A 26,769-nucleotide genomic window follows, 5' to 3' on the forward strand; every position below is an offset into this window, starting at 1 on the left:
TCTCTTTACAATTCAGCTATCCAAGCATAACAATAGCTGAATTGCTGATGGATCAGTTTCATGTCAAGTCCATCAACATAACAGTGTAGTCCATGTGGTTTCAGGTCACGGCTTAAATCTGACTAGATGCAAGCAATCCCTGCAGAGCTACCTGGCTGAATATTAGCATGCAAAAGAAACTTTCATTCAGCCATTAAATCTTTGTAGTACAGATTTATTACCCTGTGTCAAACCTTTTTGCCATTTATACTCTGATGTCTAATAAGTATATACACTCTCAATCTCTTTTTTGTTGTCCCTGTCTTTAATTTCTCAGCTGACTAACTATGGTGGCCTTTACATTTTCTGTAGGCATAACCATCCAGTTTGTATTTTAGCTGGAGCTCATATAAGGACAGATTATGTACTTTTTTAATCACAGATCAATCATGCTACATCTACCATGCTTCAATTCACTAACCTTGCTATCTGGTGCAAGTGCAAAGTTAATTGACAATTACAAATTGCATGGTAGCTAATCACTATTTCATTGCCAAGCTTACGAAAGATAAACATGAGATTGGAAAAGTTGTATTACATGGGGGATTGTGAAAGAAAGAAATGATTCTGTATAAATTTGCAGTCATATTCACTGCACAAAAAGAAATATCTTCACAAAATGGCATTAGCATTTATCAGATTGATGTCTTCCAACTGTTAACTAAATGCAGGTTCATGATAATGTTATGAACAATGATGTCTGCTATAAAAAACATGAAAATATTTGAACAACACTAACATCGTTCAACTCATTTATTTTTAATAAAGCATTAATAGTGTACTTTTCAAAAACAAATAAGCAATGGAAATGTATTTAACCTCTATGGTATGTTATTTCTATGTTGTTCGCCGTAGAAACACGACTCCTGACAATTACATTTTAGGAAGATTCCTTTAATCCACCACACTTCATTCCATGCATAGCCCAGGTTTATTCATCGGGATCCATTTCTTGAACATTTTTTGCATGGATAAATTTACATAATCAAGCTTGATCTTGACAGATGCTATCAAAAATAACGTGACCGAAGGGCCATTATTGTTGTACATCAACGGCATTCTAATAACAGATGCAATTAGTTGTCCCACAAGGAGTTGGGCTTGAGAATGTGAGTGATATAATAGTGGAAAAGTAATTTCACAATGTTGTTTTATTTATTTTCTACATTTGATGTCCACATTTCCCCCCACTTTATCTCTACATTATGATGCATGAGTGCAAGCTGAGACTTTCCATCCATTTTCTATTCCTCTGTGCGTCTCCAAACAATATGTAAAGTTCAGGAATTTGCATCAGGGAATGTGTGTTAGATTAATATGTTTTGTTGTTGAAAGGTTTCTTTTGTGTCGCAGATGCATAACAAACTTACAAACATGTTTGTAAAAAAAAAGGCTTCAAAGTTTATCTTTCCCATGAACGGAGGTAACAAATATCAACTTCCTACTTCCTGTCTCTGAAATTTTCTTTTTTTTTTATTGAAGCAGTGATACAATGTTCTTCTTGCTGTTGGAACATTATATTTGATATATCTAATGTGTAAATTGTTTCCCAGTTTTGTAAGTAAGAAATGTAGCATCCATTATAATTCAGATTTAAGAATATGGTGTCAATGATGTGCTATTTTCTTTTTTAAACATTTGTTTGCATAATTCATTTGTGTGTAAGTATTTGAATGTTCCAGTCCAATAGCAATAGTTAAAAGACCCATTATCTGTCTGAAGCTTTCATTAGTTCACCAACAGCTGTCACGTTATAATAAGGAGATATTTTGATGTCTGTGTGAGGGCATGGTACAGTGGCATCATTCCATAAAGCAGGCAATTTTTTTCAAATAACTCCATGACTGGAGTTAATCAAACAATTGAACAGATGTGGTAAGTTACCTACAAACCCATAAGTGAAACCATAATCCATTGTTCTACCTGAGGCTACTTGATTCCAAATTAAGATAAGTGCACACCATTTCATGCAGCATTTACAATCTCATTCCTTGACTTGAACTGGGCTCTGTGATAAAAGGTGCTGCAGTTATTTCATGCTGTCTATTTTCAAATATGGAGCAGGTTCTCAAGAGTAATACAGGGATCTCTGTGAATTATTACTTTCCTGATAAAGTGATAGTGTTTTGATAAGACGTTGAAAGCCGCTGATGGTTTTTTTTTCTCCCGTTTATGGAAAGGGGCCGGTGCAGCACCAAGGTGATGCCACAGTGCACCTGAAACATTGTTCAGCCATGCCTCTGACTTTGACCCTCAGAGAAAAATGCATTCTGGGTTTGACATTTAAAAAATGGGCCTGAGGCATATCCTTGCACACATGTGAGATGAAATAAGATTATCCTGAGTAAACGCTTACACAAGCATTTTACTCAAGGGTTCATATCAAAGAGATTCCTTTACTGGCTTACGTCTGCCTTTGTAACTGGATCTCAACTTGATCTTATTTAAGGCACTGATGTACGTTTTCAGTCATTATGTTGGCTATATTGTACATCAAGAGCACTCCTGAGAATTACTAGGAATTGATCATTCTTATTTCTTATGTAGGTCTGCTCATTATTCACTCTGAGGAGGTTGATATTGTGCGCTGAACCATGAATTATATTTTTTTTAATTCCTTTGTATGTTGGGTTACATTAAATTGAGATATTATTTTTTTTATTGTGTATTGCCTCAGTAGGGTTCCTGATGTCAGTTTATATTTAGCTACTTGGTTATATTGAAGTTTTTCTACCATTTGTGATGTTTTTGCCAAGAGCACTCTTGAAGCAATGCATACAAAACTGCTCTTTACCCAAATGGCTTCAAAAGTATTCTTAGATAAATTTTGTGTGGAATTTTAATTTCGATTCATTTTTGAAAACTTAATTTTTTTAAAGCCAATTTGAAGATTACATAAAATCTATAGGATCAGTAAAAGTCTATAATATTACTACTTAGTTTACATAAATATTGAACTGCAAATGCAGTATTTACCTGTTTTTGCTCTTCACAAATTAAGCTGGATCAGTCCTTTGTACAATATCTTCTTCTGGTAGTATACTCAGACTGTAGTTTTTTTAAATTTCTGATCAATCTCTTCACAACAGCAGGGAATAATATTCTTCCAAAATCTATACGTGTGTTCAATGGATTTTTTAGTGCCTCTTAGAGCTGGTACTACATAGCACAAGATCTAAAGTATGAAGCTCAAGAAACCACAATAATGTTGTTGATGTCACTTCACTGAATGACCATTTATAGTAAACGCATCAGTTTGCACTAAATTAAGTTTTTATTCTCAGCAAATGGATCTCAGTGATATTGTGTCTCTCAAATATTCCATATGAAATACTTTTCTGGTTAACATTTCTGTTTCCCTGATCAGTCCAAAATCAGAGAACAAGGGCAGAAATGTAACAGCTGCAGAAATAAAGACAACAAATGCCAGTTTAAAAGAGGCATTTGATGGTTGATTACCATTCTTAAATAAAGCATTACAACGCTTAATATACTCCCTCTATCTCTATATTGATTCTTGTATACACAGACCCTCATATACTCATGTACATGCATTTACACTTAATTTCTCATTAATATAGTCATAGAGACATACAACGTGGAAACAGGCCCTTCAGCCCGACCTGCCCACATGGACCAATGTGTCCCATCAACACTAGTCCCACCTGTCTGCGTTTGGCTCATTTCCCTCTAAATCTATCCTATCTATGTAGCTGTCTTAATGTTTCTTAAAAATTGCGATAGTACCTGCAATATACACATATTAAAATTCAGCATGTAACATCATCCCACATGGATCTCATTAGTAAACACCTGACCCAAATATCAGTTTCAAGATTACCAGATTTGCTGAAAATCACTGAACAATAAATAATTTTCATTTGGTCATGGGACAAGAGAGCGAAAACCCCTTATTCAATGGGAATCAGCCTGTCTGGGATGGGAGCCTCTCTTGTCAACAGTGTACCTCATTTTATTTAGCTTCATTTGGTCACAATTGGTAAAGTTGACCAGAAAGAGTTAAAATAGGTCAATAGTGGGATATGTTGCTATGTCGCCATGAGTTATGGGTTTAATATTGCTCTGAACTTTGATGTTAGGTATAAAAAGATGAAGATGAAATATTACACAATCATATTAGAATTCTACATCCTAAAAGAACAACTGTTTGTGGATCTTTGTGTGTATATGTTCATGCAAAACCTATTTTAACACTTTCTGGTCAACTGGAACCATTGACATGACAGCAGAATGGCAGCACCTTCACCACAAGGCCAGCGGCTTTAAGAAGGTAGTTCACCACCTTCAGTTAGGGATGGACAATAAATGCTGGCTCATCAAACAAGGATAAGGATAAGTTGATGCAGAGACTCCAAGCTTGCGTTGAACATATACATTATTAAAAGCATGTTAAACATGAATGTAGCACATCTGAGACAATGTAATGAGTTAACCAACTATTATGCCCTTGTGTACACAGACCTTTAGTCCCTGGGTTATTTATGTAGAATCTTCCTTTTGCCTCAATAACTGTCGCACTTGGCTACAAAGAAGATTCAATCTCTAATTAAATCCAGTTAACATTTAAACCCTAAGCATAAAAAGTAACTAATTTATATTTATTGTGTATTTATTATGTATGAAAATATCATTAGTAAACCCAAAAGGGGGCATCGCTTTTCAGATGAAAGTTTAAGCTGAGGCCCTTGCAAGCCAATATCAATGATCCTGCTACTCTTATTCAAAGCATGGAAGAGAATACTTCCAATAATATCTTTCAAATAGTATCAATGAAAGGATATCTTTTGATTCTTCATTCGCTAATTGTGGAATCATGCTCTACATTGGTCACATAAACAAAGATAATCTTTCCAAAAGTATCCCATTGTTTGCAAAACATTTGTCATATTGACCAAACAATAAGGCATTCTTTCAATGCTTGCAGAATTCAATATTGATTTCTCCAACTCTAGATACCTTGTTCTTTCTTTATACTTGTAGCCAGACTGGCCATTTTTATCTGCCATTCCTCATTTTCTTCTTTCTTTCGTTTGTATATTCAGGCCTGTTGGGTATGTTCCAGATTGTACAAGATTACATAGGTTTTACAGCAACAGCAAAGTAGTATAACTGCTTCAAAACATCTACATTATGTCACCATAATTGCTTGTTCCACCATTGCCCTCACTCTCATTATCTGCCACCTCGAATAACCCTTTTCTCTTTTTCGATTTTGGTGTAAGATCTTCAACCTGAAGTGTTACCTGTTTCCATTTCCACAGATACTGCCTGAACTGCTGAGGTTTTCCAGTATTTTATGTTTTTGTTTCTGTAAATGTGTTGTTTTTTTCTCAGCACCTTTTCAGATAACTAATTGAGACTCCCCGTGGTCACAAATGCTAAAATCTCCATTCATGTCACGATGGAATATGGTTGTAGTCAACAAATGGAAAATAATGTTGAAAAATACTTTAATCAGAATATAAGCCCTCAAATGCAGCAAAGAGGAAGGACATGGAAATACATCATGGTGAAAGTATCATCTGTGAAGAATTCAAAATGGATGGTGGAATTGTAAAATAAATATGAAAGATGGGGTTATTTTTCCCTAGGATCTATGAGCATATTTTCTATGTATCTATAACCACATCGGGTTGGATCATGTGCAATCTGACCAGCTGTCCAGGTGCTGCTTTACATTGATTCCACAGCTGCATGAACTGCATGGGATTGATTGTGGTGGAGGCCTCCACTTGCACAACACTCTCACAAGCCAGAGAACGGCAACCGAGATGCAGGTGATGGATCTTGATGTCCTCTGCCCTTCCTGGCACTCCTTAGCAGCTGAGCGTGCCAAAAGCACACTTAACTGTTTGAAAATGTTTCTGCAAACTAATTAAAATATAAATGGAATGAAAAATAATGAAAATATTTGACTGTGTGTTTGACAGAAGGTCAGATGTGCAAGCATTTCAATTTTCACGTTGTGGTGGTCAGACGTGGAAGATGATGACCTGGTAAAAAAAAAAAAGCATAAGGTGGATGAGGGGTAATTCCCAAGGAAATAGATCACTCTTGCCCATTATGTTGGGTTTACAATCTCATGTAATTGTAACATTAGGATTAAATGTCAGTGATTTTGCTATTTCACAGCTCAGCCATGCAGATGAAGAAAATTACGCATCTACTGTCAACTATCCCTCTGCAGCAACTTGCTCAGTCAAATCACTGACATTCGACAGTACCGGTAGCTATTGCAACATCATCCAGCCAGACAGAAATTACCCTTCCATTACAAGCCATTACTCCTTAACCAGGAGGCACATTGGACACCACATGCCCTCTGCCAAAACTAGCCAAACTGGAACTAATCGGTTCTCAGAGACCTGCAAGGCAGCAAACAAAGCCAGCAACAGCATGTACTATCCTTCCATAACTGGAATCAAACTGCTAGCTGTTATCCACCCACCATCATGAAATAGCAAAATCACAGATTGTCATCCATTAACCAATCGGAAAATGCCAGTGCACAATTCACATGGCTGCAGCTGTTCAGCAGCCCCACAGCTAGAGGAGAACAGTAGATCTCAGAGTAAAGGATGCATCTTGTCATGGGAAGATTTGCATGCTCCCCTGAATAATGCTTGTTCTCAGTTAGACTCAAACTAAATGAAAAGTAGGAGTTAGTCTGCCTTTCAATATAGGAAACAAAATATGTTTGTTACAGAACTATAACAGATGGAAAGATTGTGATTTCAAAGCAGTTGATTTTTTGGTTGATCTTTGGTTAGACTGTAAAACCTAGATATGAACTGCACTAAATTCTTTCTTTTCAGAAGCACTGATTGGTTCAATGTCAAAGATAGAATCACACAGTACAGAAACATGCTCTTCAGCTCAACTTGCCCCAGCCAACCAAAATACCTCATTTACACTAGTTCCATCTGCTCGTGTTTGGCCCATATCCCTCTAAACCTTTCCCATCCATGTACCTGTCAAAATGTATTTTAAATGTTGCTATAGTACCTGTCTCAATGACTTCCTCTGGCAGCTCGTTCCTTATACTCACCACCCTCTGTGTGAAAAGATTGCCCCTCAGGTTCCTATTACATCTTTACCCTTTAACCTATGTCTTCTGGTTCTTGATTCCCCTACTCTGAGTACAAGACTCTGTGCCTTCACCCTTTATATTCCGCTCATGATCTTATACACTTCTACAAGATCATTCCTCAGACTCCTGCGCTCCATTAAATTAAGTCCTCGCCTGCCCAGCCTCTCCCTATAGCTCAGGCTCTTTAGTCATGGCAACATCCTCGGAAATCATCTCTAGTTTATTTATCCTCACATGAACAGGGATACAGTGAAATACTGGTACCTACCCATGAACCTTATTGATTGCTTGTTAACAAGACTTTCCGAAGTATGGATATATTTCTTTCCATTTTTTTCCATAGGAATATCAGAGAAATGTTCAACACCAATAAACAATTCCAGGCACTTCCTGAATGTAAAGATTTATATCATTACCTTTTTGATATGTGGACTAAATGTTGGCATGTTGACACTTTCTTTCTCAGGCTGACTTAAGGTGAATCATTTACAGCCAGATTTAGGGTTTCTTTCAAATCAAGTGAGTTATGTGAATCAACTTGTCTTATGTCCATGTTCTAGAGCATGGATGAACTGGTGGACTGCGAGCATTTACCCCTGTTGTTTTGTTCCAGGTCATTCACGTCACTGGACGGTTAAGATTGCGCGTTTCTCATTCCCATGGACGTGTGCTCCCCACTCACATCATTGGTCTCGTAGTTGTGGCTCATGCTTTGCCTCCTCCAACTATAAATGAAGTTAGGATTGACTGCCAGATGTTTGTCACCAGAGTAAATATGGACCTCAGTATCATTTACTGTGAAAACCGGTAAGCAGCTTTTCATTGTATTTTATTTTATATTCCTGTGGTTTTTTTTAAAATGAGGATATGCAGATTTCACTCAGTCACTTCTTTTCCTTTATAAAGACAATTGCAATTAGAACATGGAACAGTACAGCACAACAATAGGCCCTTCAGTCCACAATGTTCATACTCAACATGATGCCAAATTAAACTAATCTCCTCTGCCTGCGCGTAAGCCTTAAAAGTGCTGCTGATTGATCATAGTGAATGACAGTCAAAACTGCTCAATAGATCTCTGCCACGCACTCCTTCCCCCAACCTTCAATGCCCTGCGCCCTGCTCCTCTGCCATCCCCCAGTACATACATGAATGGAAAGCAACAGAAGGGCCACAAATCAATTACTTTATGTTCAATTTGTGCTTTCTCACATTCACCACCACAGTTCTCCATTAATTTTTGTCAGTTTTTACAACTGCAAAAATTTTGGATCACTATTAAGTGCATCATTCAAAATATGATGTAATCAATGTTCATAATAATGCAGATGCTGTATTATCTAAAATAGAAAAACAGGACTGCACAAAGTTCTGCTGCTTCTCAATGCCAGAGATCTGGATTTGACGCTGATTTCAGGTGCAGTCTGTGCGGAGTTTGCATGTTCTCCCTGTGACCGCATGGGTTTCCTCCGGGAGCTCTGGTTTCCTCCCACATCTTAAAAAGGTGCGGGTTTTACATTAACTTGCCGCTCATGTGTCGGAAGTGGAGGCAAAAGTGGGATCATATCGAACTAGTGTGAACAAGTGTCGATGGTTGGCATGGACCCGATGGGCCAAAGGACTGTTTCCAGGCTGTATTTTTCAATCGATCGGGAAATGCTGGAAATGCTCAGCATATCTGGACCATCTGTGGAGTGAGGGAATCAGCTAACATCAGTGATGAACAATATAGTTGTAAATAAATCATTCCCTGGATTGGTTTCAGGACATTTCAATTTATTCTTTCCAGGATTCATACATTTAATGCGGATTTATTTATGCTTCAAAACTGCAGGATCAGTGACTACATGGATCTAACTCCAGTAGATGTTGTGGGTAAAAGATGTTATTACTTCATTCATGCTGAGGATGTAGAAGGAATAAGGCACAGTCACTTAGATTGTAAGTATACACCTAACTATATTGATACACTGCAAAGTACGTTGCATAAAATAATTTTCCTGCCAAGAGAATTGCATTCAGAGTAAAGTATCCCTCCAAGAATATTTGTGAGAAATATCCTAAAATATCTTAAAATACATGGTATGTAGATGTTCCTGTGGAAACTCCCCACAGCATTTTGGGGGCAGACTTTAGTAACAGCTGTGCCTGAATGTGGTGTGATGTCCATCTGAGGTTGATAATCAGATTCTAGCATTTGTTCATAAGGAAAGGTTAATTGCAGTTTGCTCCCAAGACACAGTGCTGTGGTTCCTGAAGCTATTCATCCTGTGATAATAAACAAGTCTAAACCCTGAACACAAAATGGTGTCAGAATGACCTGAATGGAAGAGGTGCAACATTCACCACTCCTCAGCCATCCTAACGAGGTCCAAAAATTGGAGGCCCCAAACTAAGGAATTTATGTGTCAGTGTTCAATCATTTCCAACTGGATCAGACTTTGAACTGAAATGTTTTTATTGCATCCCAAATGTGCTTCAGCAATAATTAAAAATGATATTACTGGTAGTGAAAGGTGAAACCTCAGAGTAGCGATGTGATGGCTTCGTGTGTTGATGCATAACCTGCTGCTACACAGGTTATACCCGGGGTTTCCCACTGGACAGAAATGCAAAAAGAGAAGAAAAGGTGCAAGAGAATGCCTTTTTAACCTTAGACTTAGGAACATCCTCCAAACTGACTCAAAGATTACTACTTCTCCACCATTCCCAGAGTTGAACCTCAGATTGTTAACAGTTGAGGAGAATATGTAACTTGTGCTCAATTAAAGAAATATAGAACATGCTTTGATAATATTTTACAAGATTGAAGAAGGCCTGTAATCTTAAGAACATAAATCTCAATGGAAAATATTAACAGCTTCAGCAAGTAAGATCATGCTATCAGTTTTAGTTCTTTAAAGTTTTGATGACTTCTTTGACTGGAAAAATTGATTTGCTGTGTTATTCTTGTGATTGTTTAAGTTTATAACTCTAAATAGTGCTATATTTGAGTACAGTCATTAATATACTAGCTTTTTAATCATTGTTTGTATTCATGTCTGTCGCATTGTTGGGAAATCGTTTCACAAGAGATGAAAACGCAAATTCAGCAAACACACCAAACTGTCACAACAGCTGCTGCTTACGAACGCAGACTGACACTGGCCACTGTCCAATAAAATGAGAGATCAATGTTACAATATGTCATCATTTAGAGACATCTAATATGTATTGATTCACAGGAGTTATTAAAAAAGCTTCTTTAGAGCTCAGGTTTCTTTGCTTTCATCCAGGTGTAACACATTTGTGATTAACCTTGGAGAATGCTGACAGCATCTCTGACTATTTTCCAACAGGTAGAATTTTGGTTTGAATCATAGATATTTTAACCAGAGTAATTGAAGTTTCTTTCTTTATAGTCTGTAAATTTTGTCAGTTATCAAATCAGGCCTTAGTTTCTACTTTTGCGGTATTGGATACATTAACAATGAGAAAAAACCTTGGACTTCCTCCCACCCCAAAGGTGCCTTTGCAGACTCTTCTGCTCCAGGTCATTTGCCCCATTCATGTGGGTGTCCAATGCCTGCAAGACAGATGAGGATTTTCTGCAGTCTTGGCAAGATAAAATATAACTTTTGTGTTCAATTGTCTCGATAGACCCAGCAAAGTAAATAACATTGTTTTAAAATGTTCCAGATTACAAGCGTTCTGGGTATGGTAATTTCAATATCTTCCCTCTGCTCCATAGCAACCTGTATCTGGAAAGGGGCTAAGTGTATGAATCCAGAATTACAACAGGAATTAGGACAACTATGTCTGATGATGCTTTCTATGATTCAAATTTTGTTCATATTGTCCCACCTGAGAGGGAGCAACAGAGAATTAAAATGGTCAGAGTTGAAGTAGAGGATGTGCCTGCCCACTGTCTAAGAAGTCCCATTTTAAAAAAGTCAATAGAGAAAGACTGGAAAATTCCTGCCAACCAGCTCAGTCAAAGAAAGAGAAAGTTGAATCTTACACCAAATCGGATCCTCCATGTTTGGAATTTTGAAAGACTATTTCACCCAACGGATGTAAGAAGGATAAAATCACACATTATATTGGGGCCTTTTCATATGCCCTAGATCACACTGATGTGAGTTGGGACATTATTTTAATGAGCTTCGGTAGGCACCCAGCAGGTCTGCCCGCATATCATATGTCTTGGGTTTGCAACTGTCACGGAGGCTCCCACAGCAGTTATCTACCGTCCAAATCAAAGACTTTAAAATTGCAGGTCATGGGGAACAGAGAGAGAAATAGCAAGCTCCAGTGTAACAAATCACAATGTTGCCTGTGAGCAAGAAAGTCACATGCTCATGTCCCTCTCTTGAGGCATAGGCCTTACTGTTTACTGGGCATGTATTGGGCATGAGAAACAGAACTTTTAAAAGTGGAGATGGCAGGACACAACTAAAACCTGCCATGTACTTTTATCATTTTTACAGTGGCAGATGTGGCATCTCAACTTTTGAGACATTCCAAATTTGCCCCAAGTTTCCAAGAAAATGTTATAATCTGGGAGGGGGGGTTAGAGGGAGTGGGGGAAGGGGGAGTTAGAGCATCGAACACTGCTGCACACGAACAGCCCCTTCGGCCCACAATGTCTGTGGTGGACATGATGCCATCTCTTATCTACCTGCACATAATCCATATCCCCCCATTCTCTGCATTTCCATATGCCTGTCCAAAAGTCTCTTAAATGCCTCTATCGTATCTGCGCTGTCTCACCTACCACCCACAGCAGCGCCTTCCAGGCACTCCACCCTCTGTACAAAAAGCTTATCCCACACATTGCCTATGAACTTTGCCACTCTCATCTTAAAGCTGTGCCCTCTAGTATTTGGTTTTTTCATCCTGGAAGGAAGTTTCTCACTGTCCATTATGCCTCTCATAATTTTATATCCTTCAATCAGGTATCCTTGCAACCTCTGGCGTTCCAGAGAGAATAATCAGAGAGGTCTATCCAACCCCGTTCTGATAAACCTCCTCTTCACCTTTTCCAAAGCCTCCACATCCTTCTTGTAATGGGGCGTCCATAACTGCATGCAATACTCCAAATTGCGGCATAACCGAAGTTCTATAAAGCTGATGTCAAGGGGGTGGGACAAAGGAAGGATATAGGTGGAGACAGGAAGACAGAGGGTGATCTGGGAAGGGGGAGGGGAAGAGAGGGACAGAGGAACTATCTAAAGTTGGAGAAGTCAATGTTCATACCACTGGGCTGCAAGCTGCCCAGGCGAAATATGAGGTGCTGTTCCTCCAATTTCCGGTGGGCCTCACTATGGCACTGGAGGAGGCCCATGACAGAAAGGTCAGACTGGGAATGGGAGGGGGAGTTGAAGTGCTCAGTCACGCCCATTCCTTCTCTCCTGAGATGCTGCCTGACCTGCTGAGTTACTCCAGCATTTTGTGAATAAATACCTTCGATTTGTACCAGCATCTGCAGTTATTTTCTTACACTACCTTTAGTCTACACTAACTAGGTCTCTTATAATTGTATAAATATAAAATTATGATTTCTTTATATCAGGTCTACCAACAGCCTCTAAACCTCCAGAAAAAATAATCCAAGATTGTCCAACATCTTCTAGCTAATAACCTCTATCCCAGGCAGCATCCTCTATGTTATTTTCCTTGGTAAATACTAATGCCGTGCAATTTAGATTCCATGTCAATGAAAAAACTTTTAGTTAAAGTCTGTAAATCTGGTTATCAGGATTTGACGCCATTGGTTCGCCAATGTGTGCAGAATTAATGTAATCATGGGATTCAAAGGAATCCATTTTATACTTTGACTGCTCAAAATCATAATCTAAATGTAGCTATGGTGAAATTTTGTTATTGAAAGATTAGCCACGTGGCTACGTAATCAGGACTGCTAAAGATAAGCCTGATTGCACACTCAGAGCAGTTTATTGAGACTTGAGTAGATTTAATTTTTTGAAGGCATTTATCATTTTACAAGGAGCATTGTCATATGATGGTTAATTATTTGTGATGCAACGTTCATAGTTTATGCAAATTCTTCCTTTTTAGTCATTGAAACGTTACTTTTATTGTCCAGCAAACTACAAATTAACCCATTTTTTAACTTGAAATTCATTTCTAATGAAGAATATGTTCCTTTCAGTATCCTTCCTCAAAATTTACACAGTGGTTGTACATTTGACACTTATTAGTTGCAATTAAACAGACAGATTGAACATACTGGTAAATGAAATATGTTGCTCTGAAACATTCCATCTTGTTCTAATTTATAGCTGCAAATGATTAATGGAAATATGTACCAGTTGACAAAACCATTTCACATCTAAGATGATCAGATTTATTACCGTAATTAGAATTTCTTCATCTTAGCAGAAGTGTAGCAATTGTACGTTACAGGGCCCAAGAGTGGTTAGTGTGGAAAATGCACCCCCTTGTGGTTAGGATTTGTAATAAATATGTTACTGCAAATCTGCTCTGGATGCTTCTGAACTAATTGTGACATTCTTCTGTACGTTTTGCTTTAATGTGTGCATACCTTTAGCCAAACGACAACTGCCATCAGCAAATGTTCTTTTTCATATAATAATGCATATACTTGTAACATTGCATAAGTGCTGATATTTGCAACTTGTTTTGAAACATCTGAGGCTTGAACGCAAAGGAATGTGATAAATATTTATCAGCCACATAATTACTGCATTTAGTTCAATGCGTAGAAGCAGAAATCTTTCTTTGCACAATATTTTCCAAAATCACTTGAAAAATTGGTGGCCTGTATGCCTCCTGCAGCAGTCTTATGCTGACCCAACATGTTGAAAGATGACTTAATGCAACCGATGCAGGTGTCTGATTTCCAACATGCTAAGTTATTGACTGAAAAATGTTGCAAGGTAAACCTGCCCTCCTGCTCATGCATGGAGTGGACAAAAATTATGGAGAAGGCACCATCATGTTTTTTGTTCACAAGAGTAGAATAAAAGTAACATAGAAACATAGAAAATAGGTGCAGGAGAAGGCCATGTGGCCCTTCGAGCCAGCACCGCCATTCAATGTGATCATGGCTGATCATCCACAATCAGTAACCTATGCCTGCCTTCCCCCTATATCCCTTGACTCCACTAGCCCCTCGAGCTCTATCTAACTCTATTTTAAATTCATCCAGTGAATTGGCCTCCACTGCCTTCTGTGGCAGAATTCCACAAATTCACAACTAGTAGGTTGTTTGTTCATCGTAAAATGGTTTGTGAGGTCTACTTTCACGTTTGTTAAGTTTTATTGTTCTTCCTACATTAATTCTCTTACTAATGGAAATCAATCTCCTTTGTTTAGTATTGAATAAGGGCCAATGTGTAACGAAATACTATCGCTGGCTGCAGAAAAATGGAGGCTATATTTGGATCCAGTCCTGTGCCACTCTTACATTCAATGCAAAAAATGCCAATGAGAAAAATGTTATCTGGGTCAATTACCTTCTGAGGTAAGAAAGTACAGTCATGCCAAGGAATAATATTTGATACTCAGTATCTAAAAAATCCCTGCAACAGGTTCCTTCAATATCAGTTTTAGACTCATTGGGCACAAATATTGAAGTATTTACTGTAGTTATTGCTCAGGTTTTTACACGTATTTATTAAGTTACTCATGTCTCAAAATATTCATTTACATCAACCCTTCTATCTGGACTAAATGAAACTATTTTTACCAAAAAAATTATGGCAACTTAACAAATCTCCCTTTGAGAAACTGGAGATATGGAGCAAAATAAAATGTATAAAAGTAACACAAAACTATATACCACTAGACTGTGGAATCAGTTAATTTATTGCAATCACTTTCATTACTGATAGCCAGAACATAAAGATAAGCAACTAGGAGAACCAATTCAGCATCTGGACTGGCATTTTTATATAAGCAACAAAATTTGTAACAATGTACAATTGTAAAAAATTGTAACAATGGAATCACTATTCCACTGCCATGTGGCAGTGTTTTGTTAACACTAGTTTAATCACAAGATACTGCCTAGGTACGAACAAAGCATATTAAGAGAGTATAAATTACAATGTCCTCATTTGGAAACTGTATGTTTAATACATTTCTCAGGTTTCAATAGAGAAAAGAAGAATGCAATTAATATCTTAAATTTATATTTTTATAATTATATTTTAAACCAGTTATGATGAACATACAGAATATAGGCCATGTCAAGTTTGTGTTTCTACTTTCTCTTTACTATTTACAGCTTTTGCCTCTAATGGAAAGATAATTTTGAATATTTTACACTGCCCTTTCAGTACCAAACCAAATGTCCAACAGGAAATCCAAACTTTAATTTCCAACTTTGATTATAATTCAACCACCCTTGACTAACGTTTTATCCAGTCTCTATCCTGATCAATAAATACAGTTCTCTGCGTCAGTGGAGTGTCTGATTTAAGTGCCAGGGAAATTGAGCAAAAGCAACTAGGCATTACAAACACATGTCTCTTGTTTGCCAATCAGAGTAACACTGATGGCAACAAGAAATGCACAACCATTTCCCTCTCAAGCAGAAGGAGGTTGCACTATATTTGAGTTCATCAGACAATGAAAGAGGAGAATGTGGATGATTTGAAGCTGAATATAAACTCGAAGAATAGGATGGTGTGTTGTCAACCTTATTTTAATGCTGTAAGCACAGTAAATGTTCCTGTTTTCACTTCATTTTGACATTTGTGAATTAATTGAGGCCACCTCCACTCATCATACGTTGGTCTGTGGATCATATGAGTATACCTTGTGATGGGGACTCAGCTGCTGAAATTGATATGAACTGATAAATTACAAGAGTACAAATTGAAACTAATGTGGTGAGATAGGATACTTGGCTGCAGAGCAATATGTTCTTGATTGTGACCAAGCGATTAAGAAATGCAAAATAGAAATCAGTAACTTACCAGAAAGAAAAGAGGAAAATATATAGAAACATTGAAAATAGGTGCAGGAGTAGGCCCTTTGAGCCAGCACTGCATTCAATATGATCATGGCTGATCATCCTAAATCAGTATCCCATTCCTGATTTCTCCCCATATTCCTTGATTCCGTTAACCCTAAGAACTATATCTAACTCTCTCTTGAAAACATCCAGTCAATTAGCCTCCACTGCCTTCTGTGGCAGAGAAAATCAGTGGATGTTTCATGTAGATCTGTTTTACTTAGCTCTGACATTGCTTATTGAGAAACAGAAAAACAGAGCCTACAAAAAGTTAGACTGTTGATAAGGGTGTGTTCAGCAGTAAGATGTTCTGATCATTATCTTCTCAATGTTACAAAATAAAGAATGAAATGCAGTTGCATATCTAATGCACACAAACACTAGTCTCATCTTAAACGCAGATGCAAGTGTATATCTGGTCCTTCCTTTGATTCAGATATCCAAAGTCAAGCTTCCATATAAACAATAATCTGGAGATCTGAATCTTTTTTTTAACTAGTGAAATTTAAATCTGAATACAATTACATTTATTGTTGAAAACACAGACTGCTGGAGTAGCTTAGTGGGTCAGGCAGGATCTCAGGAGAACAAAGACAGGCAAAATTTCAGGTCGAGACCCTTTTCCTCATACCTACCCCATGACCATGATCCCACAGTCGAACTGTTATTTAAATTTCTACATTACATTTATTGGGGTTGCTTAAATTTACTTTGATATCTTTAAACAGAATAGACCTGGTGATCTAAAGTTATTCGGATAGATTTATTTGCGCTAAGGTTTGCCAATCAAGAATAGCATTAATACAAATTGGGAGAAAGACAAATAGAAACATGTTTATTTCCAATTGAAGCCAGTTTCGTATCTGGTGAACTCCATATATGTATGTCATATGCATTGAGTACCCGGGATAAACTAAACAAATTGCACAGAAATGCATGTGCAAAAAAACACTGTTTGTATAAACATTCCAGGTATACAAAGCTTTTGGTCAGAATCTGACATGTGTTTGATGCTTCACACTATTGAATAGTGTGAAACAGCTGGTAGAGCTGCTACCTTACAGCACTGATGACCTGGGATCGATCCTGACCTTCGGTGTTGTCTGTGTGGAGTTTGCATGTTCTCCCACGTGGGTTTCCTCTGGGTTCCTCCTACATCTCAAAGATGTGCTGGTTTGGAAGTCAATAGGTTAATTGGCTTCTATAAATTGCCTCTCATGTGTAAGGAATGGATGCAAAAGTAAGATAACAAAGAACCAGTGTGAAGGGGTGATCAGTGGTCAGTGTGGGCTCGGTGGGCCAAAGGGCCTGTTTCCAGGCTCTCTGTCTAAACTAAACTAAATTAATACTGTGTTACAATTGGATAGGGATAGGACTAGGGATTAAAACATGGAATCAATCCAATCCATTCAATAGATCAATGTCAGTATTAAGGCATTGCACATTCTGCCTACTGCACTTCATCTAACCCCTTCAATTTACATTTTCATTATTTTCTCTATCCTGTGTTTAAATAGGTTCCCTTTAAATGTATCCTTATTATTCATCTCATTCCATGTGGTAGTAAGCTCAACATTCTCCACACACTCTAAGTAAAGACATTTCTCCTAAATTACTTTTTGGTCACCATCTTGCGTAGCCTGCACTTTCTTTTGGTCTTTTTTCATATGCTGGTAGAGCCACAGCCTCACAATGACATAGACCTGGGTTAAAACCTGACCTTGGGCACTGTCTGTGTGGAGTTTGCACAATCTCCCTGTGATTCTGTGGGTGTTCTCCGGGTGGTCCGGTTTCCTCACACATCCCAAAGACATGTAGGTTTGTAGGTTAATGGGCCTCTGTAAATTGCTCCTAGTGTGTAGGGGGTTGATGCGAAAGTGGGATAACATCGAACTAGTGTTAACGGGTAATCGATGGCCAGCTTGGATTCGGTGGGCTGAAGGGCCAGTTTCAATGCAGTGTCCTTCAATTAATCAATAGTTACAAAGGATTAAGTTCCAAACAGCCAGGAACCTTTATTGCAGTGCTTTTGTTGGGTGATTAATGTTTTCCTTCATTTAAATAAACTACCTAAGGTATTACAAGCAAATATGTGGAATGCAGCAGATAATTTTATATTTAAATATTTAAACAGAAAGCAAAAACATTGCATTTATACTTTGTAATCCCCAGACTTCCCATTGAATCTTTCGGCAAATTAATTTATTTGAAATGTGGATACCATTGTCATTTATTAACACAGGTAGATTTTAACCTTGAGATGACCATGAATTGAAACAAAGAAACTCTGCTGGATTAGAACATTTAAAATTGCTTTGTAGTAATTGGTGAAAGGATAGTAAAGGGAGCACTGAAGGAAATTGTCTTGGGTAAAATCCAAAACAGTTTCTAACAGAAGTAATAACACATAAATTTGTAGCAGTGGATTGATTTTGTTCTGACATTCAGCATTCCCATATGGATTAAAAATAAACTGATTCTTTGCCGGTTTATTTTAAAACGATTATAATGAAATTTTCATTTATTACTCCTGAAACTGAACATGTTAACTGAGTGCAAATTTACTTAAGAGCACTGTTGCTTCAAGTCATGCATACCGCTTGAAATGAGTCAAATATGAACACCCAGGAGACATTCAGACTATTATTTAACTGGTGTTAGTAAAAATACATTTCTTTACTCATTGTGTTTTATGGTAGAAAGTGCCAGACTCTATTTTCTTGAGTTTCACTGATGAAGAGATATGCATTTTGATGAGATGGACTTGTCTGCTTTCAAGCTCTGTCAACTCCATTTTTATTTTCCTTTTAAATGTTCTGTATTATCATAATAAAGGATGACGGTAAGACTGTTTGTTACAAGTAAGAATATTTACTGGCGCTATGCAATGCTATAAGGAAGGGCCTATCCTATTTAGTAAACTTAAAGAATAGTCATCCATCCTGCTTCTAAAAGAGAGAAGAATGCCACTAGCCTCTAACAGGGTATCTTTCAACCTCAACTGCCTCAGTAGGATCCCAACCTTCTCTTCATTCCTCCAGAAGATTCTCCCCACCAAACACAACAAAGCATTGTTCCAATATTTTTCTTTAATTTATTTTTCTTGGGCTATCTGTCTTAGTACCCTATTTTGTTTCCTTCTTTCCCATCGTCCTCGACTCCCTCTGATCCATGCCAAATCACTCATGACTTTATCTTCCTCATTCATGTGCACTTAGATCTATTTCTTGGGAAGGAAGAGTTAATAATAAGTGGCAGCACTTGGTACCTCTGGGAATAGGGAGTAAGATAACAATGGGATAGAAGCTGTTCTTAATTCTGAGCATTCATGCCCCCAGGTTACAGGGAGACCTGGTAGAAGTATACAAAATTAAGAGAGGCTTAAGGAGGGTAGACAGTCCAATCCTTTTTCTTCGGATTGAAATATCAAATATTAGAGGGTGTAGCTTTAAGGTGAGAGGGACAATGTTTAACAGAGATGTGCGAGGTCAATTATTTTTGACATAAAGGGTTGTAAGTGCCGGGATCATGCTACGGAGGGTGTTGATGGAGACAGATACAATAGTGGCATTTAAGAGACTTATGGATAGGCACATGGATACGTTGGCAATGAAAGAATATGGATTAAGTGCAGACAGATAAGAGTTGGTCTTCGCATCAAGTTCGGCCCAGTCATTATGGGCCAAAGGGCCTGTTCCTAAGCTATACTGTTCTACTTATCTCCTATTCCTTCTCCCAGAAGGTAGAAGAGAGAAATGGGAATGGCCAGGTGACGGGCAAACATGACAATACTTTCAGCCTTCCTGATGCAATGTACCGTGAAGATGGACTGGATAAAAGGAATTGACAAGCCTGTGATGGACAGGGCTGTGCTCATCACTCTCTGTTGGGTCAGGCAGCCAGGAGCAGAGCAGTTGCCATACCAGGCTGAGATGCATCCCATCAGAATACTTTCTATTGTGCATCTGCAGAATTTTGAGCAAATCTTGACGGGCATGTCAAAATTTCTCAGATGCCTAGGAAAGTGTGAAGGGACCAGGTTAGTTTGTTGGTAATATGGATACCTAGGAATTTGAAGCTGTCAACCATCTCTACAGCAGCAAGATGATAAGGACAGGATTGTGTTCCTCCCTTCACTTTTCTTAGGTTAACAACCTACTCTTTTATCTTCATGATATGAAGGCCTAGGTTGCTGCGCCTGCCACCATGATGCTAGATTCTTAATCTCTTTCTTATACTTTATCTCATTGTCCTTGTAGATCTGGCTAATGACAGTTGTGTTATTGGTGATGTACTTGGCCATAGAATCATTGGTGTTCAAGGAGTAGAGCCAGGAACTGAACACACAACTATGAGGGGCACCATCGTTGAGGGTCAGAGTAGGGGAAATGTTATAACCAATTCTAACCGACTGAGGCCTGCCAGCCCAGAAGCCAGTTGCAGATAAAGCCCCCAATTCCAAGGCCCAAAGGTTTAGGAATGAGCTTATTCTGTGTTATGGTGGTTAAGGCTGAGCTGCAATAAAAAACATCCTTACATAATGTTCTAAATATCAAAGGAGAGCCAGTGCTGAATGTAGCGCAAGGGACATGGTGTCCTCCGTAGATTTCCTGCGCCATAAATAGAAACAAACCTACTAGTGGCTCAGTGTAAAAAGCAGACAAAACAAACTGATTTGTGATATAATTGCCATAGTAATGTATGACATGCATCCAGTTAGATAATCAGTTGTGCACAGTTCCTGGTGTGCATACATTCTTTCAGACCTCTCTGTTTTTGCTTTGCCCGGGTTGCGGAAAACACTGGGTGTGGAAATATGGAAATCTGCCTCATTTCTCCATGACAAACAATCTGAATTGCAGAGGTTCCTCTGTACTTAGTTTTGTATAACTAAGTGACAGTCTAGTCTTACTCTGAAAACCATGGCTTTCTCTTCCTCTCATTTGGGATGTGGGATTGCAAGTAAAGCAGACCACACATTGCCCATTCCCAATTGTTATTGTTTTATTTCTTTTCGGCCAGTGTATCCACAACTCTAATTGGTAGGAAGTTCCTAGGTTTTGACCCAATGTCAATATACACCCGGGAGAGGACTTTCCTTTGAATTTCTGGTTGGCGGAAGTCATGCATCACAAAGGAATGAGAAAAAGACTCATGATGATTTGTTGTAGTGCATTCATGGATGGTGCACATGACAGGATGGTGTCTTGGGACCATGACTTTGTCTTGTACAGTGTCAAGTTTCTTAAAGATTTCTGAAATTGCATCCACCGTGGAAATCTCGACATGTGCTTTAGATGTAACAGAAATGCTTTGAAGAATTGGGGATGATCCATTTACTGCAGAATACCAGTCTCCGTTGGGTAACTCGGCAATGGTGTTGTCCTCTTTTAAATGTGGTCATTGGCGGGCACTCTGGAAGTGGAAATATAATTTGCCAGCTATCAGTCCAACCATGGTTATTGTTCAGCTCTTGCTGCTGCAGCTGGAGCTAAACACTGTAATCATTATCATATCTGACCTTATGGGGAGTGAGTGATTGATGAACCATCTCAAGGTGGTTAGCCTGAAACAATTCCTCTGGTAAATGTCCAGTGACTATGAAGTTTGGGCTTAAGCTCAGGGGTGATCGCGCTTTTGCGGTTGCAGCTCCTAGACTGTGGAACAGCATCCCTCTCCCCATCAGAACTGCCCCCTCCATCACCTCCTTTAAGTCCAGGCTCAAAACCTATTTCTACTCCCTCGCGTTTGAGGCTCTCTGAAGGGGCGCTGTGAACTGTTTATGTATGTGCTGTTATGTTTGCGTGCCATTGTATGTTCGTTTCTTAGTACCTGAACTGATGTACAGCACTTTGGTCAACGTGGGTTGTTTTTAAATGTGCTATACAAATAAAATTGACTTGACTTGACCATAACCATTTTCATTTGTTCCTGTTGTCTCTCCAAGTGCCTCTTTTTTACTTTTTTACTTAAGTTGACCCAATGTTGCTTTGATATCACGGAGATGAATTTATAGTCACAATGCCTCCATAGTGGTGGGGAAGATGCTGGAGTCAATTATAAAAGACGAAATTGCTGAGCATTTGGATAGCAGTAACGGGATCATTCCGAGTCAGCATGGATTTACGAAGGGGAAATCATGCTTGACAAATCTACTGGAATTTTTTGAGGATGTAACTAGGAAAATTGACAAGGGAGAGTCAGTGGATGTGGTGTACCTCGACTTTCAGAAAGCCTTCGACAAGGTCCCACATAGGAGATTAGTGGGCAAAATTAGGGCACATGGTATTGGGGGTAGGGTACTGACATGGATAGAAAATTGGTTGACAGACAGAAAGCAAAGAGTGGGGATAAATGGGTCCCTTTCGGAATGGCAGGCAGTGACCAGTGGGGTACCGCAAGGTTCGGTGCTGGGACCCCAGCTATTTACGATATACATTAATGACTTAGACGAAGGGATTAAAAGTACCATTAGCAAATTTGCAGATGATACTAAGTTGGGGGGTAGTGTGAATTGTGAGGAAGATGCAATAAGGCTGCAGGGTGACTTGGACAGGTTGTGTGAGTGGGCGGATACATGGCAGATGCAGTTTAATGTAGATAAGTGTGAGGTTATTCACTTTGGAAGTAAGAATAGAAAGGCAGATTATTATCTGAATGGTGTCAAGTTAGGAGGAGGGGGAGTTCAACGAGATCTGGGTGTCCTAGTGCATCAGTCAATGAAAGGAAGCATGCAGGTACAGCAGGCAGTGAAGAAAGCCAATGGAATGTTGGCCTTCGTAACAAGAGGAGTTGAGTATAGGAGCAAAGAGGTCCTTCTACAGTTGTACCGGGCCCTGGTGAGACCGCACCTGGAGTACTGTGTGCAGTTTTGGTCTCCAAATTTGAGGAAGGATATTCTTGCTATGGAGGGCGTGCAGCGTAGGTTCACGAGGTTAATTCCCGGAATGGCGGGACTGTCGTATGTTGAAAGGCTGGAGCGATTGGGCTTGTATACACTGGAATTTAGAAGGATGAGGGGGGATCTTATTGAAACATATAAGATAATTAGGGGATTGGACACATTAGAGGCAGATAACATGTTCCCAATGTTGGGGGAGTCCAGAACAAGGGGCCACAGTTTAAGAATAAGGGGTAGGCCATTTAGAACGGAGATGAGGAAGAACTTTTTCAGTCAGAGGGTGGTGAAGGTGTGGAATTCTCTGCCTCAGAAAGCAGTGGAGGCCATTTCGTTGGATGCTTTCAAGAGAGAGCTGGATAGAGCTCTTAAGGATAGCGGAGTGAGGGGGTATGGGGAGAAGGCAGGAACGGGGTACTGATTGAGAGTGATCAGCCATGATCGCATTGAATGGCGGTGCTGGCTCGAAGGGCTGAATGGCCTACTCCTGCACCTATTGTCTATTGTCTATTGTCTATTGTCATATCTTTCCAAATAACGTTCTGAAATGTTAGCTCTATTTTTCTCCCTGCCTTCCAGCATTTTGTTTTATTTCAGATTTCCAACATCTGTAATGTTTTGATTTTAGCTTCGATTTGGTGCAGACCAGGATCGGCTTGGATCAAAGTTAATCCCTGCCACTTACTTTTTGCAGTGTAAGCAATGAAGATAATCTGTTTCCTGAAAAAGTACTCAAAAGGCAAGGCACTTTATTGTGTAGGAAAAAAACCTCCAGATGCTGGTTTAAATCGAATGTAGACACAAAATGCTGGAGTAACTCAGCGGGTCAGGCAGCATCTTGGGAGAGAAGGAATGGGTGACGTTTCGGGTCGAGACCCTTCTTCAGACAGACTCAATGTTTCAGGTCGATGACCTTTCTTTATTTTGTCACCTGAATGAATGTTCTTTTAATTTGACTGGAGAAGAATCTCTAAATGTCTTGAAGAATGTGTTATAGTTATTCCTCTTAAATGCGAGAAAATAACAAATATTTAGACCCTGAAAGGATATTTGACAATTGGTGTAGACAAAGAGCCTAATGTAAATGTTATTTTCCTAGCAACTTTGAACATAAGGACATCCCGATGGATATTGCACAGCTTCCTAATCTTCCCGAGAAAACCTCTGAATCGTCTGAGACTTCTGACTCGGAATCTGATTCTAAAGAAAACTCAGGTATTACTGGTAACATTATATCCAGCACTAGCTTTTTCTGCCAAATCTAAATGATTTTGTGGTTCAAAATTCTTTGTGTATTTTTCCTACAACTTATTAGCACTGCCATTATTTATGGTCGACAAATATTTCAAAACAAGCTAATGACAACATAATGTAAAACATGCAAATACAAGTCAAAGGGTACTGCTATCTCTGTTTACCAGAAGCATACATTTGAGTATCCGAATATGTACCACATCCTCTGGGATGGATCATAACATTGACAGGAATAGATTATGAATTAATAGGTTGATGTTGCATGTATGACAGATCATTTGTATTTGTAAGGACACCAGCTTATTTCAGGTGTCTTTCACTATTACTTTAGTTGTCTCCCACTAGTTTGATTATTCTTAAACAAGTAAATTTAATTCTATCAATTTCTGAAGTTTGACCCAGGCTCTATGTGATTCTGCTGTGTAATTACGAGCATGCCAACCACAGGACTTCACAATGTTGGGGGCTGCAGTCCAGTAGATAAAACTCATGACCTAGAATTTGTCATGTGGGTCCCTTTGCTTGCACTTGCTGTTGGTACCAGCTTCAGATCCATAAAAATGAACTTGCTGCTTGAGAGCCCTTTGTTAAGGCCTTAATGTAACTGGGTTAGACCAACAAGCCAAAAAATGACCCACCCACAGGCAGAATGAGAAAGCCAGTAACAAATGGTAAAGCCACACATACACATTGCCACCCATCAAAGCTGTCAAGCTTTTGCAATGTTTCTAAATATCATCCCTGACAGTCAGAGGCATTCTAAAACTATTAACAATGAAGGCAACAGGAAAAAATAATGTAACTTTAACATGTTAAATAAATAAATAAGACACTACTGAAAACATTACTGATTTAAAATAAATAATTTACCAAATTCTTATCTATCATTCTTGCTGCTTTAAAAATTTCCATTGAAATGAATGGATTTGTGCATCTTGGATCAAGTCCAACCTGGAACCAGTTCTCTGAGCAGATTCCCCAAGAATGCAGTTCAGCAAATTTGTACACTTTGCACCTGCAGGTGTCTGGGATTCACCAATCAACAAATTAGTTTTCCTAGTTTGCATGTGCATGTGCCAAAGTCGTGCACTGGCATGTGTTTCCCAGGCTAAATGCCAGGTATTCACCATAGAACTGCCAGCGTTTCGGAGCAATAGACAGCTCAATGCTTCAGAGATTCATTCGGTGTCACAATGAGTTGTGGCATTTGTGTCCCTTTTTCACAGCAAATAGCTTGTTTGAGGGAATCACAGAAATGGTGATACAACAGTGTCTTGTAGGGATTTCACTGAGAGCCTTGGATTAAAATCAAAGCATTATTATTTAAGCATTGAGTCCATATTATTCCTTCTTGTAGCACTTGCCATCTCATCCATCATTTTGTCTGTGGCCTCAATGGACTCATCTCTCAGCCTGCTCCCCAAACTAGTAGTACTTTGATAGCATTTTAGGGTACATGCAGATCCTTCTCTGAAGTTGAGGAATACCTAGCCAAATTATCAAATTACCTGACATACAGTAATTTCAAATTGATTTCACAAATTGAATAGCTTTATATGCAGCTGCTTTCGACTTATCCTTCCAATATCCAAGCATCTGTGAGCAATGTAAATCTTGCCTGTGTGCCACTGTTGACAAATTCATCTTTTAACCGAATGAAGGCAGTGCAGCAGGAAGCACAATGGAAGTTGTACCATTGGAACTAGTAGAACAAAGAACACAGAACAGTGCAGCACAAGAACGGGCCCTTTGGCCCACATTATCTTTGCTGAACATGATGTTATGACCATATCTTATCTACCAGCACATAATCCATATCCCTCCCTTCCATACATATTCATATGCCTATCCAAATGTCTCTGAAATGCCATTATCGCACGACCCCTGGCAGTGCGTTCCAGGCACTCACCTCTCTGTGTGCAAAACTCTAGCCCCACACTTCTCTTTTAAACTTTGTCCCTCACACCTTAAAACTATGGCTTCTAGTATTTAATGTTTTTAATCCTGTGAATTGCCACAATTTCTCTCACTGCCACTACAGAGAAACTGAATGTAGGTAATGATTGCATGTTTCATTCATAGAATCATACAGCACGGAAACAGGCCCTTCAGTCCAACGTTCATGTCGATCAAAATGCCCCATCTAATCTAATCCCATTCCCCAAAAGTGTCTTTTAAAGCCTGTGATAGACATTAAAACTCTGGGGCATCATAGAGTGCACTTTAAGCTAAAAGTCCTTCAACACACAACATACACAGAACACTTAATGGTACCACTGTTACTTTATGACTGATCTCATTTGCACTTCAGTTATTAATTACATTTCCTACAACTTCTACAATTTCTCCATTCTCTGAGTAAAGAAGTTTCACCTGAATTCCTCCCTGGTTCTATCAGTGATTTATATTTTTGGCCTATTATTGTACATCAGCCTCTTTTAATTGATTTCTCATGGGGGGGCAGAGTTAAATAAAGGAGCA

At 38.8% G+C, this 26,769-nt stretch overlaps 1 protein-coding gene across 6 annotated transcripts in view; it reads left to right on the forward strand.

Annotated features, from left to right (window-relative positions):
- Positions 1–26,769, forward strand: part of npas3 (neuronal PAS domain protein 3) — a 667,268-nt gene that overhangs the window by 635,382 nt on the left and 5,117 nt on the right. For all 6 annotated transcript variants that reach the window (XM_078406532.1, XM_078406528.1, XM_078406529.1 and 3 more), the window contains 4 exons: positions 7,764–7,957; positions 8,985–9,091; positions 14,492–14,639; positions 24,134–24,249. In XM_078406532.1, the coding sequence (XP_078262658.1) occupies positions 7,764–7,957; positions 8,985–9,091; positions 14,492–14,639; positions 24,134–24,249 (565 nt within the window). The remainder of the gene's footprint in view (positions 1–7,763; positions 7,958–8,984; positions 9,092–14,491; positions 14,640–24,133; positions 24,250–26,769) is intronic.

The sequence above is a fragment of the Rhinoraja longicauda genome, chromosome 10 (assembly GCF_053455715.1).
Source record: "Rhinoraja longicauda isolate Sanriku21f chromosome 10, sRhiLon1.1, whole genome shotgun sequence".
NCBI lineage: Eukaryota > Metazoa > Chordata > Chondrichthyes > Rajiformes > Arhynchobatidae > Rhinoraja > Rhinoraja longicauda.